This window comes from Lolium rigidum, chromosome 2, assembly GCF_022539505.1.
Source record: "Lolium rigidum isolate FL_2022 chromosome 2, APGP_CSIRO_Lrig_0.1, whole genome shotgun sequence".
Taxonomy (NCBI): domain Eukaryota; kingdom Viridiplantae; phylum Streptophyta; class Magnoliopsida; order Poales; family Poaceae; genus Lolium; species Lolium rigidum.
This window is the reverse complement of record NC_061509.1, coordinates 91414545-91428461: the sequence shown is the minus strand read 5'-3', so window position 1 is coordinate 91428461 and position 13917 is coordinate 91414545. Positions and strand designations below refer to the sequence as shown.

At 44.4% G+C, this 13917-nt stretch overlaps 1 protein-coding gene across 1 annotated transcript; it reads right to left on the bottom strand.

Annotated features, from left to right (window-relative positions):
- Positions 1–1474: 1474 nt before the first annotated feature.
- Positions 1475–2837, bottom strand: LOC124686900. Its single transcript, XM_047220780.1, has one exon. It carries the CDS (start codon positions 2835–2837, stop codon positions 1794–1796), a length of 1044 nt encoding a protein of 347 aa, XP_047076736.1. The 3' UTR covers positions 1475–1793.
- Positions 2838–13917: the final 11080 nt, after the last annotated feature.

The window sequence follows — 13917 nt, the reverse complement described above, 5'->3', positions numbered from 1 at the left end:
ACTATTTTAAGAGATTTTAAATGTAATATATCCATCATTTTTGTTCCTTCAATCAAAAAGAACTAATTATGATTATTATGAAATCTGGATAGCTCGGCCAAGTATTCAGTACAGTCCATAAATAAAACTTCACATAGACAAGGGATTGATGTTTACTATAAAATAAACCCAAGAACTTGAAGAGGAGATAATCACTTCAGAAGTTTCTCAGAAGAATCAGTTTGGATGCCAAACTGAAGCCTAAGCGTAAAAAGTTTAATGGAAACAAAATTTATTCAAACATCACACAAATTCAGTGAACATTTCGTGTTTCACCCTTAAATAATGAGTTGTGAGCTCTAAGTTCAACCATGGGTATAACTGCACACATCATGATTGATTCAGGTTTGCTTGAACACAAGGCATAACAAAGTAAGAATATCCTGGAATCAGCTGCTTCAAAAGACAAAAGTTAACCACATGTGAAAACTAATTACCTGATTAATCACTCTTAGAAGAACATCAGCCTACTTTTTGTTCACAGCATTAAACATGTTGACTCTTAAGATAGAACCTGTAGTATGTAAAAAACTCATAGGATCATGGTCATTTTCAGAGAACTTTCTTAAGAAAAATTCATCCATGTATGTCCAAATGGCTTGCAAATTCTAAGATGATCATCCTGTGTATATGTATGTTACCAAAAAGCATTGCTGCCTCACTAAGTGCCCGTAGGGCCGCTAACAGTTTCTCTTGTTTCACTAAAGAATCTTCGAGTACAAGCATCTTATAACAATCCTAGGCGTGAATTTCCCTAGCATGCATCTGAAGACTACACCAGAGAACTTGAGTAGGTCAGTTTTCAGACTCCACCAGATCATTCCAGTACACACAGATTTTGCTCAGTTCTTGTGTTTGACAGTGCATCGACGCATCGTGCAGATTTTCTAGGAAAGACTTGTGGCGAAGCATCGTGCAAATTTTCTGGAAAGATGGGAGGAGCACACACAAGGGTCTTCAGTTTTCAGACTCCACCAGATCATTCCAGTACAAACATAAGACAAATTTGGAAATTTTGAAAATCAAGACGATGTGGCTAAAATTAAAGGCGACAATATCAAGGATTTCTGAGTTCTGACAGGAACAAAGGTCAGTAATTAATGTAAAGTACAGGTGTGTGACAGACTTACAGGTGCCTACAGATGCAAACAGCAGCTGGTTAGTGACTTCACATGTTGCAGATGTCTTTGCTGAACTTCTTATTGATAATTTACCAATGAAATGACAGTAAATGCAGGATAAATTGCAACTGCAATTAACAGAGTACCTCTGTATTGAAAAAGCTGATTGCCTAAGCGGGACCTCTTCATACACAAAAAACAACACATCCTACTCAGGACAAACATTGCTATGATACACTGTCAGTTAGTCATAACCAGACACAACGATATGCAAAGGCAAGATATCAAACTAGAGTTACACTAAATGTGGCTGATTATATAAATATCCTTTCTCACAAAGGATCAACTTATCCAATTCTCTGTCATTTTCTAGTGTCAAGACATTTCTGTGTTATAAGTTACTACAATAATAACAACAATGAGGACAGTGAACAAGTTTGGCAGAAAAGGAAAACATAAGTGGAAACTACAAGTTGGTGTGGTAAACTACAAGCCATGGGAATAATTGATCTTACAAAATCATTGCTGTTCTTTCCAACTCCAACGGATCATTACAGCCTGCCTTCTCAAATCAGCAACACTTACATGTACAACCTCAAATTAGCCATGAATAACCATAGGAATGAAACGTCCTCAAACCTTGCGATCCATATGGGACTCGAACCATTCGAAGATCTCTGCATTCTTCAGGCTGGTAAACTCATGGTACGCATACGCAACATTCAGCTCCTCCGTGACATGCCTTTCCAGCGAGAACCCCGCCGGCAAGACCTTGGCCTCCTCTGCCGCCCCCTTCCACGGTGTGCTCCTGCCATCCTTCTTCAGAAACCCCTTGTTATCCAGGAAGGACTTGTGGCGAAGCACGTCCACGATCCCGTCGGCGACGGTGCGAGTCAACCCCGGAATCCTCGCGGCCAGGAACTCCCCGCTCACGGCGAAGGCCCCGCACTGGATCTCCCGCACGTCGACGTGCTTTGACTTGAGCTGGCCTATGCTCGCCGCCACCATCTGCGCCCTCTCGGCGTCCTTGGGCATGTGCACGAACAGCGCCGGCGGGTACCCGGCCGGGACCTCGCGCATCGCGGCGAAGACGCCCTCGGCGATCATGATGGCCACGCCGCTGAACCTGACCCTGGCGGCCAGCGCGGACACGAAGTACCCGCCGGACGACGCGCCGATGGCGACGAGCGGGAGGCCGTGGAGGTCTGGGTGCTGGTCGTTGACCCACCATTTGATGATGGACTCGACGGCGGCGAGCTCGTTGCCGGACGCGGAGGCGTCGAGGGACCAGCACTCGGCGCGGCTGGACACGGCGAGGACGGCGTAGCCGCGGCGGAGCGCCTCGCGCGTGAAGCGGCGCTCCTCGGGGAGCCCCGCGCAGCGCGGGCAGCCGGGGGAGGCGTCGAAGAAGTCGGTGGCGCGGATGGTGCAGCCGGGGGCGACGAACACGGCGGCGCGGGGACGGTCTGGGCCAGGCGGGAGCTGCCAGAGCAGCTCGTTGCCGTTCTTGCGCTCGACGCGCGGGTCCAGGCGGATGGCGGCGGGCGTGGTGAGCGGCGGGGCGGGAGGGGCGCGCGGGAGGAGGAGGGCGGTGGCGAGGAGGATCAGCGCGCAGGAGGAGGCGACCAGGACGACGGGCCTGCGCGGTTGCGGGATCCTGGCGAGGAGGCTGTACATCGTGCGCGCGCGATTAGCCTTGCGCTAATGGGGGTTTCGGGAGAGGTTCGGTTTCAGACTTTCAGTGAGCCACTGAGTTGACTTGCCTCGACAAAGGGGAACGAATGGTAGAGGGTTGCCACTACACCTGGGCATTTCTGGGGCCGGGCCGGGCCCCAAAAAGCCCGAACTGAAATTCCCAGGCCCGAGCCCGGCCTGGCCCAACCTTCAGGCTTATAAATTAGGTCCGAACCCGGCCCGAACTGCCAAAAGCCCGGCCCGGTCTGACAAGCCCGACCCGAACTGGGCTTAAACTGTGTTTTATGCAAGCCCGAGCCTAGCCCGGCCCAACGTTCGGGCTCCATCGGGCCGGGCCGTACGGGCCGGGCTGCCCATGCCAAGCTGTAGTTGCCACAATGCTTTTTTCGTATTTACATCATGTATAGTAGTACCGTATAAACGTGAACCGAAAACCTTGAGTTCGGTCTCCTAAATTGTTCGGTTTCGATGATTTTAGTCGCGGCGTAGAATATAAATTGAAAACACGAACTGTTAGAGTTGCTCTTAATGGGTCAAAATTTGTTCGTTTGGAAGCACATCTCGCACCGAAATGTTGCACATCATATTTAAAGCAGACCAAAAGTTGATCCGAGATGAACGACCTCTTCGGCCGTTTTCCCGGGAATATGCCCTAGTGAACGCCGTGTTGCACGCGTTGGGAAGCACATGAGATAAGGAGAACCTCTTTACTCTGCACTCCACTCCCCTCACCGCCCAACCGACACTCTCACCTCCCTCGGTTTCTCCATGGATGCCGCTCCTCCTCCTTCCCCTCCACCTAGCGGCGTCCCCACCAAGCAGAGATGTCAGCGCAGGAAGTTTGAGCGGCGCGCCAACTAGACCAGCTAGCGGCCGGCGGAGGCAACCTCGTAGCCGCACTAAAGGCCCCCTCCCAGGTATGTTCGAGGCCGCGGTCGACGGGGGCGGCACCGACGGCAGTAGCCTTAGAGGTGACAGATCTGACCGGGGGACCGTCATCGCCGCCAGGAAGCGATCGAGATAGCATTGCGGCGGGCAAGGATCTTTCGTTCGCAGGTCCTAGTCTCACCGATTTGGTAGGGGGTTTTCAACCCCTCTAGCGACTGCCTCGAATATGGTCTCCTCTTCTTCCCGGGCTTCGGCGGGTCGGTCCAGGTGCGTTCCTCCACCAACAGTGATCGGAAACCGCCCGACCCATGTCTCTTCAGCTGGTGGGCCGCCACGTGGCGCAGAGGTACACGCGATTCTCGTGCGGCCACACAGGAGGCCACACTGATCAAATGTGGAGCATTAAATACGCGCGGCAGACGAGGGATTTGACATCCTGACACTGCGGCGTCAGTTATAGTGCGCATGTCACTGACAGGTACGAAAATCGAGATATTCTCGACTTCGCCGAGGAGAACTTAATGACGAAGAAACCGTCGGAAAGAAACCGGAAGGGTTTCGGGGAATCCGGTTTATCGGTATGAAATTGATATGACACGGGTTAAATATAAATGGGAACCGGAATGATTAATCCGGTACGTTCGGTATAGGAACCTGATACGTCACAAACGTATCTATAATTTTTGATGATCCATGCTTGTTTTGTTACAATTCTTATATGTTTTATGTGCACTTTTCCACACTTTTTAGCATTTTCTGGGACTAACCTATTAGCGTAGTGCCGCAGTGCTAGTTCCTGTTTTCTGTTGTTTTTGTGTTTCAGAAAAGTTGTACATTAAAGTTTCTCGGAATTGGACGAAACAAAATCCCAGAGTCTTATTTTTCCGGGACGAAGACGGAGCCAGAAGGACACGCACAGGAGAGCTGCCACGTGGCAGTACATAGGGCAGGCGCGGCCCCACCTTGGCCGCGCCTGGCCCATGTACTGGCGCCTCGTCGCGTCGTTTGCTCCGCCCTTCCGCCTATTTATTCCTCGTACCGGGAAAACCCCAGGGACGAGAGCCTCCATCCACGAAAAGTTCCGACGCCGCCGTCAACCGAAACCCTAATTCGGGAGGGTTCTGCAGTCCATCCCGGCACCCTGCCGGAGAGGGAAATCACCGTCGTAGGCCTCTACATCGCCATGTCTTCATCCGAGGTGATGCGTGAGTGGTTCTCCACGGGACCATGGGTCCATAGCAGCAGCTAGATGGATGTCCTCTCCTTGTTGTGCTTCATGTATAGATCTTGTGAGATGCCTAACATGATCAAGGTCATCTATTTGTAATTGCTACATGTTGGTTTGCTGTGGATCCGATTTATAGAGAGATTGCTTTGGTTGAGATTATGTATTAAGTTATTATGATCTTGCATGCTCTCCGTTTCTAGTAGATGCTCTGGCCAAGTAGATGCTAGCGACTCCAAGAGGGAGTATTTATGCTCGACAGTGGGTTCATGCCTCTATTTAACCATGGGAAGTGACCTTGTTCTCTACGGTTGTAGATGTGTTGTTGCTACTAGGGAGAAAACAACGGTGTTCTATTCAAGGGTAGTTTCATCGTTTACTTTACACACATTGCTTAAAGTGATAGTCCGTTGCTTGCAACTTAATACTGGAGGGTGTCGCGGATGCAATCCTGAAGGTGGATTATTAGTCATAGATGCAGTTGGATTACGGTCTATGTATATTGTTGTAATGCCCGCATACTTTCATAGCATGTATTCTGCACCAACCATTAGCGTAGAATAATGTACATGTGAATTTTATTAAGATCAACAATTTTAATAATAGTGCCTATAGGAATAATTTTGGTAGCAATAATTATAGACCGTATCCTCCCAACAATGGAAGTGGTTTTAGTAACTCTTATGGTAATTCTTATAATATCAATAGGAGTGCTCCCTCTGAACTTGAGGGTATGCTCAAAGATTTTATTAGTAAACAAACTGCTTTTAATAAATATGTGGAGGAAAAGTTTAGCAAAATAGATGCTCTTGTTTCTAAAGTGGATAGCCTTGCTCTTGATGTTGATCTTCTTAAATTAAAGGTTGTTCCTCATGATAATACTGAGAATAAAACTTTTGCTCAAGCAAATGCTATTCAAGTTAGAATTGATGACAATATGAGGTTGTTAGCTGAATTGCATGCTAGGTGGGAAATAGAAGATGAGATGGCTAGAGAAAATAATTTAGGCAAGGTTTACACAATCACCACCAATAGTAATACTGTACCTTTGAATGCTAGCAAACCTCCTACTACTACTAGAAAAATCGAAAATGTAGGAAAAGTCTCCACTCCACATAGAGAAGTGTACAAACCCATTAAAACTGTTCCCGACAAGCGTGCTGAGATTTTTAGAGATGTGGGAGATAATTGTCCTTTACTTTTGATAGCAATGACTTTGATTTTGAAAGTTGTACCATTACTGAAGTTATAAAGTTCTTACAAAAGCTCGCTGAAACTCCCAATGCTAGTGAACAAAATGTTGCTCTTACAAAGCATATTGCTAGTGCTATTATGAAAATGAGGGAAGAGAAGTTGAAACATGAGGCTTCAATTCCTAAAAAGTTAGAAGATGGTTGGGAACCTATTATTAAGATGAGAGTAGAAGAATTTAATTGTAATGCTTTATGTGATCTTGGTGCAAGTATTTCTGTTATGCCTAAAAGAGATTATGATATGTTTGACTTGCCACAGTTAGAAAATATTATTTGGATGTTCTTCTTGTTGATGTTGCTGCAAAGAAACCTTTGGGGAGAGTTCATAATGTTCTTATACATGTGAATAATAATTATGTCCCCGTTGATTTTGTTGTTTTGGATATTGAATGCAATGCTTCATGCCCTATTATTTTGGAAAGACCGTTTCTTAGAATGCAGGTGCTATCATTGATATGAGAGATGGAATAATTCGTTATCAATTTCCACTCAAAAGAGGTATGGAACACTTCCCTAGAAAAAAATAAGACACCTTATGACTCTATTTATAGTACAACTTATGGTGTTGAGCCACCTCTTGATAATACTTGATTTGCACCCTTTCCGCGCCTAGCTCAAAGGTGTTAAAGAAAAGCGCTTATGGGAGACAACCCATGTTTTATTTCTGTTATTTTTTCTTTGTTGAGTCTTGGAAGTTATTGCTACTGTAATAACCTCTCCTTATAGTTTTATTTCATTTTTGTGCCAAGGGTAGCCTCTAATAGAAAGAAAGCAATGTCTGGGGTATTTGCAATTCTGAAACAGATTCTGTGCTGGTCACGAAAAAATTCTTAAAAATCGCCAGAACATTATTTTGAGCTGCAAATTTTTGTTCTTATGCCCCAATATGTTAGCTAACTTTCGTTAGTTTAGTATTTTTCGATTTGAGCAACATAACTATTTCTTTAATTTCGATCTCTACCTGCGGGTCTGTTTTGACAGATTTCTGCCATGTTTTGCATATGCGTCTTATGCTTCGTCCTTTTGAGTTCTTTTGTGGAAGAAGTAGCTACAGTAGCATATGTTAAAATGAGTGTTCGATATGTGCCATTACTGAATTCTTGCTGGTTTGATATATTTTTATTTGCACTAATGTTCCTAATCAATTGTGTTGAGTTTTGTGTGAAGGAAGTTTTCAAGTGTAGGGAGAGAAGAATGATGCAATAAGATGAAGCATGGACAAGAGCTCAAGCTTGGGGATGTCCCCTGGACCCCCCCCCCCCCAAGAACTATCCAAGAAGTACAAGTGTCAAAGATTGGGGATGCCTTGGGCATTCCCTCTTCATCAACAAAAAGCACCAGGTCATTTTTCAACACGCTATATTTTTATTCCTTCATGTGATATGTGTTATCCTTAGAGTGTCTTTACCTTTTTCTGTGTGTTTACTTTCAATAAAGTTGGATCCCATCATTCATGTTTACTTTGGAGTGATACACGCTCCACCGCTTTGCATATTTACTTTGGAGTGAGACACGCTCCGCTGTTTTGCATGTTTATTTTGGAGTGAGACACGCTCCACTATTATGCATTTTGCGTTGGAGAGAGACACGCTCCACTTTTACATTTATTTGAGTTTCAATAGCTCTCTGAACATTTACTTGTTTTTCATATATGAGAGTTGTTTGGTTTCATTTGGTTGGCGTTGGAAGCATGAAAAAAGTTTTATGTGTATGTGATGCAAATGGAATCATTTTTAGACTGTGGCATAGTTATTTTTGCATATCTTGCTAGATGTTATTTTCATGATGAGCTTGTTAATTATGTTTTCATTATGTTTAGTCTCAAATACTGAGAGTGTTTAGTGTGCCATTGAAGGTTTCATGCATTGTTTTTAGCATACAATAGAAAAGCATAATATGGTGGTATATATTCTCATGCGAATGTTTTTATTTGGGTCAACTTGGCACATGTTTTGCAACATGTTATGACTACATTCCAGTCAATTTTTGCCTCTATGATCATTTAGTTTGCAACTTGTGTATCACTTTATGCTTTGATTAATATATTTTGTCGCTGTGCATGATTATGGCCATTATGCTCTCTTAGTTGGTCGCACCTGGCCTTTTTCTAGCCTCCATTTGTGTGAGTATTTTATTCATGCATCCAACCACCAAAAACCAAATATTCCAAAGTGTCCACCATATTTACCTATATGTGGTATTTCATTGCCATTCCATAGTAGTTTTCTCATGTGCTACCTTTAAATTTCAAAGTATTATATTTTTGTTGCTCATGGGAAAGTAGTCAAAAATGACTATTGTGCCTAGCGTGTGTTCCTTGTGTAATCGTAACTCTTTTAAGTTGCTTGTTGTGTGATAACCATTGAAATACTGGGGACACCTCAGCATGCTTTGCCGCTGAATATCATGTGGGTAGCTATGCATGTTCATCTTGTCTGAAATGAATGAGATTATCCATGCAAAATAGTTTGAGTGTACATTTTTGTTAGAGAAGAACATTGGGCCGCTAACCGACACCATGTATCATGGTGGAAGTTTCAGTTGGACAAATCCCCAGCCTCTTATGAGAAAGCTTCTAGCAATAAAAAAAATAAGAGGAGTCAATTTATCTGTTGCTCGTGTCGTCCCGGTATGGATGTCCCAAGTTGAAGATGCTTTAAAAATGAGAAATCAAAAGCAATGCATCTCCTAAGACCTTTGTACAGGAGGCACGGGGGTACCCCTTTGTGATATTCGTTTAAAACAATTTGTATGTGATGAGAACTAATGGTGATCCGAGGTGAGTAGGACGAGGTGTGAGCACTAGTAGCAATTATGCATGAGGCTTGCGACTTAGGAGTAGCACTTTTGCACAACCCATATGCTTTGTACTTACCGTTGACATCATCCACCTCTCAAATTGTTTCAATAAAAAGCTCTAGCACATGAGTGATCTTACTTGCCTCTCAAAGAGAGACCTTCTTTTACTTTTATGTTGAGTCTCCACCTTCTAGTTTATGCACCACTTATGAGAGCATAGTTGTCATTCTTAGTTTTATGTGCATGGTCCAAGATTTTATTGATTGATTCATAATTATGGTATTGCTTGTTCAAACTTTTTTATTTCTAGTCATCCTTATAATCTTTTAAAGGTGTCCAAGCATGTATGTTTTGCTTCCACTTATGGGACAAGCTGAGTACCACTTTATTATGTATCTATGCTATGCTCTTGACAATCACTTTGCTTTCCATGCACGTTATACATTTTCTTTTGTTTAGTTACTATTCATGTTTTAGCATGGTTATTAAGTTTCATTGTTTGATTATATCTATCATGCTTATGTTATGATTCTATGATTTCAGCTATGTTTGCTTTTACACTTAGATTGATCAAAGTAGTGTGACAATATGTCACCTCAAAAATTATTTGTTTGTTATCACTTACCTACTCGAGGACGAGTAGGAGTTAAGCTTGGGGATGTTGATACGTCCCAAACGTATCTATAATTTTTGATGCTCCATGCTTGTTTTGTTACAATTCTTATATGTTTTATGTGCACTTTTCCACACTTTTTAGCATTTTCTGGGACTAACCAATTAACGCGAGTGCCGCGGTGCCGGTTCTGCTCGTTTTTGTGTTTCACAAAAGTTGTACATGAAAGTTTCTCGGAATTGGACGAAACAAAAGCCCAGAGTCTTATTTTTCCGGGACGAAGACGGAGCCAGAAGGACACGCGCAGGAGAGCTGCCACGTGGCAATACATAGGGCAGGCGCGACCCCACCCTTGGCCGCGCCTGGCCCATGTACTGGCGCCTCGTCGCCTCGTTTGCTCCGCCATTCCGCCTATTTATTCCTCGTATCGGAAAACCCCAAGGACGAGAGACTCCATCCACGAAAAGTTCCGACGCTGCCGTCAACTGAAACCCTAGTTCGGGAGGGTTCTGCAGTCCATCCCGACACCCTGCCGGAGAGGGAAATCACCGCCGGAGGCCTCTACATCGCCATGTCTTCATCCGAGGTGATGCGTGAGTAGTTCTCCACGGGACCATGGGTCCATAGCAGTAGCTAGATGGTTGTCCTCTCCTTGTTGTGCTTCATGTATAGATCTTGTGAGCTGCCTAACATGATCAAGATCATCTATTTGTAATTGCTACATGTTGGTGATGTCTACGGGTGCTTCTATTCTTGTAGACAGTGTTGGGCCTCCAAGAGCAGAGGTTTGTAGAACAGCAGCAAGTTTCCCTTAAGTGGATCACCCAAGGTTTATCGAACTCAGGGAGGAAGAGGTCAAAGATATCCCTCTCATGCAACCCTGCAACCACAAAGCAAGAAGTCTCTTGTGTCCCCAACACACCTAATAGGTGCACTAGTTCGGCGAAGAGATAGTGAAATACAGGTGGTATGAATAAATGTGAGAAGTAGCAACGGCACCAGAAAAGTGCTTTGCTGTCCAGGACTGGTGTGTGGTTGATGGTGGTAATATTGCAGGAAGTAAAGATGCGATAAAACGAGTAAACAAGCAGCGATAGCGATATTTAGGAACAAGGCCTATGGATCATACTTTCACTAGTGGACACTCTCAACATTGATCACATAACGGAATAAATAGATAGATGCTAGACTCTACACCCTCTTGTTGGATGATGAACACCACTAAGCGTGTAGGATTACACGAACCCTCAATGCCGGAGTTAACAAGCTCCACAATATTCAATGTTCATATTTAAATAACCTTAGAGTGCATGACGGATCAACATAACCAAACCAAGTACTAACATAGCATGCACACTGTCACCTTCACACTACGAAAGGAGGAATAGATCACATCAATACTATCATAGCAATAGTTAACTTCATAATCTACAAGAGATCACAATCATAGCCTACACCAAGTACTACACGATGCACACACTGTGTCACCATTACACCGTGCGGGAGGAATAAACTACTTTAATAACATCACTAGAGTAGCACACGGATAAATTGTGATACAAAACACATTGCAATCATAAAGGGATATAAATAAGCACTTCACTATGCCATTCATAACGGTGAATAAGTATTCTGTGAAATATAGCCTAAGAGACCCACACGGTGCACACACTCGTCACCTTTACACACGTGGGACAAGGAGTCTTCGGAGATCACATAAGTAAAACCCACTTGACTAGCACAATAACATCTAGATTACAAGCATCATCATATGAATCTCAATCATGTAAGGCAGCTCATGAGATTATTGTATTGAAGCACATAGGAGAGAGATTAACCACATAGCTACCGGTACAGCCCCGAGCCTTGATGGAGAACTACTCCCTCCTCATGGGAGACAACGAGCGTTGATGAAGATGGCGGTGGTGTCGATGGAGGAGCCTTCCGGGGACACTTCCCCGTCCCGGCGGCGTGCCGGAACGGAGACTCCTGTCCCCCGGATCTTGGCTTCGCGATGGCGGCGGCTCCGGAAGGTTTTCTCTGGTTTCGTCGAACGTGATAGGGTTTTCGCGACGGAGACCTTAAGTAGGCGGAAGGGTGGCGTCGGAAGGGTGCGGGGCCACCGGACACTAGGGCGGCGCGCCCCCTCCGGGCCGCGCCGCCCCCATGTGTGGCCCCCTGTGGCACCTATCTGGCGGCTCTCGGGTGTTCTGGAAGCTCCCGGGGATTCTAAGATGATGGGCGTTGATTTCGTCCAATTCCGAGAATATTTCCTTACTAGGATTTCTGAAACCAAAAACAGCAGAAAACAGCAACTGGCCCTTCGGCATCTCGTCAATAGATTAGTTCCGGAAAATGCATAATAATGACATAAAGTATGCATAAAACATGTAGATATCATCAATAATGTGGCATGGAACATAAGAAATTATCGATACGTCGGAGACGTATCAGTTGGTTTGATGTGGATCCGATTTATAGAGAGATTGCTTTGGTTGCGATTATGTATTATGTTATTATGATCTTGCATGCTCTCCGTTTCTAGTAGATGCTCTGGCCAAGTAGATGCTAGCGACTCCAAGAGGGAGTATTTATGCTCGATAGTGGGTTCATGCCTCTATTTAACCATGGGAAGTGACCTTGTTCTCTACGGTTGTAGATGTGTTGTTGCTACTAGGGAGAAAACTGCGGTGTTCTATTCAAGGGTAGTTTCATCGTTTACTTTACACACATTGCTTAAAGAGATAGTCCGTTGCTTGCAACTTAATACTGGAGGGTGTCGCGGATGAAATCCTGAAGGTGGATTATTAGTCATAGATGCAGTTGGATTACGGTCTATGTATATTGTTGTAATGCCCGCATACTTTCATAGCATGTATTCTGCACCATCCATTAGCGTAGAATCTCTGTTTGTTAATTGCCCATCTGTAATTTGTTTACCCAGCATATTAATTTATTGGGGAGGCGCCTCTAGTGAACTGTGGACCCCGGTCCTTCTTCTTTTAATTGCAATCTTCTACAACATTTTTCTGTTCTGTTCTCTGCAAATAATTCTTTTTCCACACGGTTCGTTTAATCCTTTGTTTTCAGCAAAACCAGTGAGCTTGACAACCTCGCTGAAAGTTGGAGATAAAGTACTTGGTCATTTGTGTGCAGGTCTCCACGTTGCTGCTGATGCCGGCAGTGCGTCCTGCCACGAGTTGGTTCGCAACACCTCGGGAGAGAACGTTTTTCTCCTACTGGTCGATAAACCTTGGTTTCTTACTGAGGGAAAACTTCCTGATGTGATCATCATACCTTCCTCTTGGGGTTTCACTCAACGTTGCGCATAAATTCTCCTTCATCAACTCCGCGCTCAGCAGAACCTGGCATGGCCCGTCGGATGAAACCGCCGGACCACACCAGGTTTGGGGACTAATGTCGGGGGGATGGCCCCCGATAGGCCAAGACTATGGAAAATATGCATAATATATTGATGTCTACGGGAGCTTCTATTCTTGTAGACAGTGTTGGGCCTCCAAGAGCAGAGGTTTGTAGAACAGCAGCAAGTTTCCCTTAAGTGGATTACCCAAGGTTTATCGATCTCAGGGAGGAAGAGGTCAAAGATATCCCTCTCATGCAACCACCGCAACCACAAAGCAAGAAGTCTCTTGTGTCCCCAACACACCTAATAGGTGCACTAGTTCGGCGAAGAGATAGTGAAATACAGGTGGTATGAATAAGTAGTAGCAACAGCACCAGAACAGTGCTTTGCCCAGAACAGTAAACAAGCAGTAGTAACGCAGTAAAACAGTAAACAAGCAGCGATAGCAGTATTTAGGAACAAGGCCCAGGGATTACACTTTCACTAGTGGACACTCTCAACATTGATCACATAACAGAATAGATAAATGCATACTCTACACTTTTGTTGGATGATGAACACATTGCGTAGGATTACACGAACCCTCAATGCCGGAGTTAACAAGCTCCACAATAATGCTCATATTTTAGTAACCTTTAGTGTAAGATAGATCAAAAGACTAAACCAAGTACTAGCATAGCATGCACACCGTAACCTTCATGCATATGTAGGAGGAATAGATCACATCAATATTATCATAGCAATAGTTAACTTCGCAATCTACAAGAGATCATGATCATAGCATAAACCAAGTAATAACACGGTGCACACACTGTCGTCTTTACACTCGTGCAGGAGGAATAGAACTACTTTAATAACATCACTAGAGTAGCACATAGATGAATTATGATACAAAACTCATATGAATCTCAATCATGTAA

Bases quoted from the DNA above. Each gene is read 5' to 3' on its own strand.
- LOC124686900 (XM_047220780.1), bottom strand. From the start codon at position 2,837: ATGTACAGCCTCCTCGCCAGGATCCCGCAACCGCGCAGGCCCGTCGTC.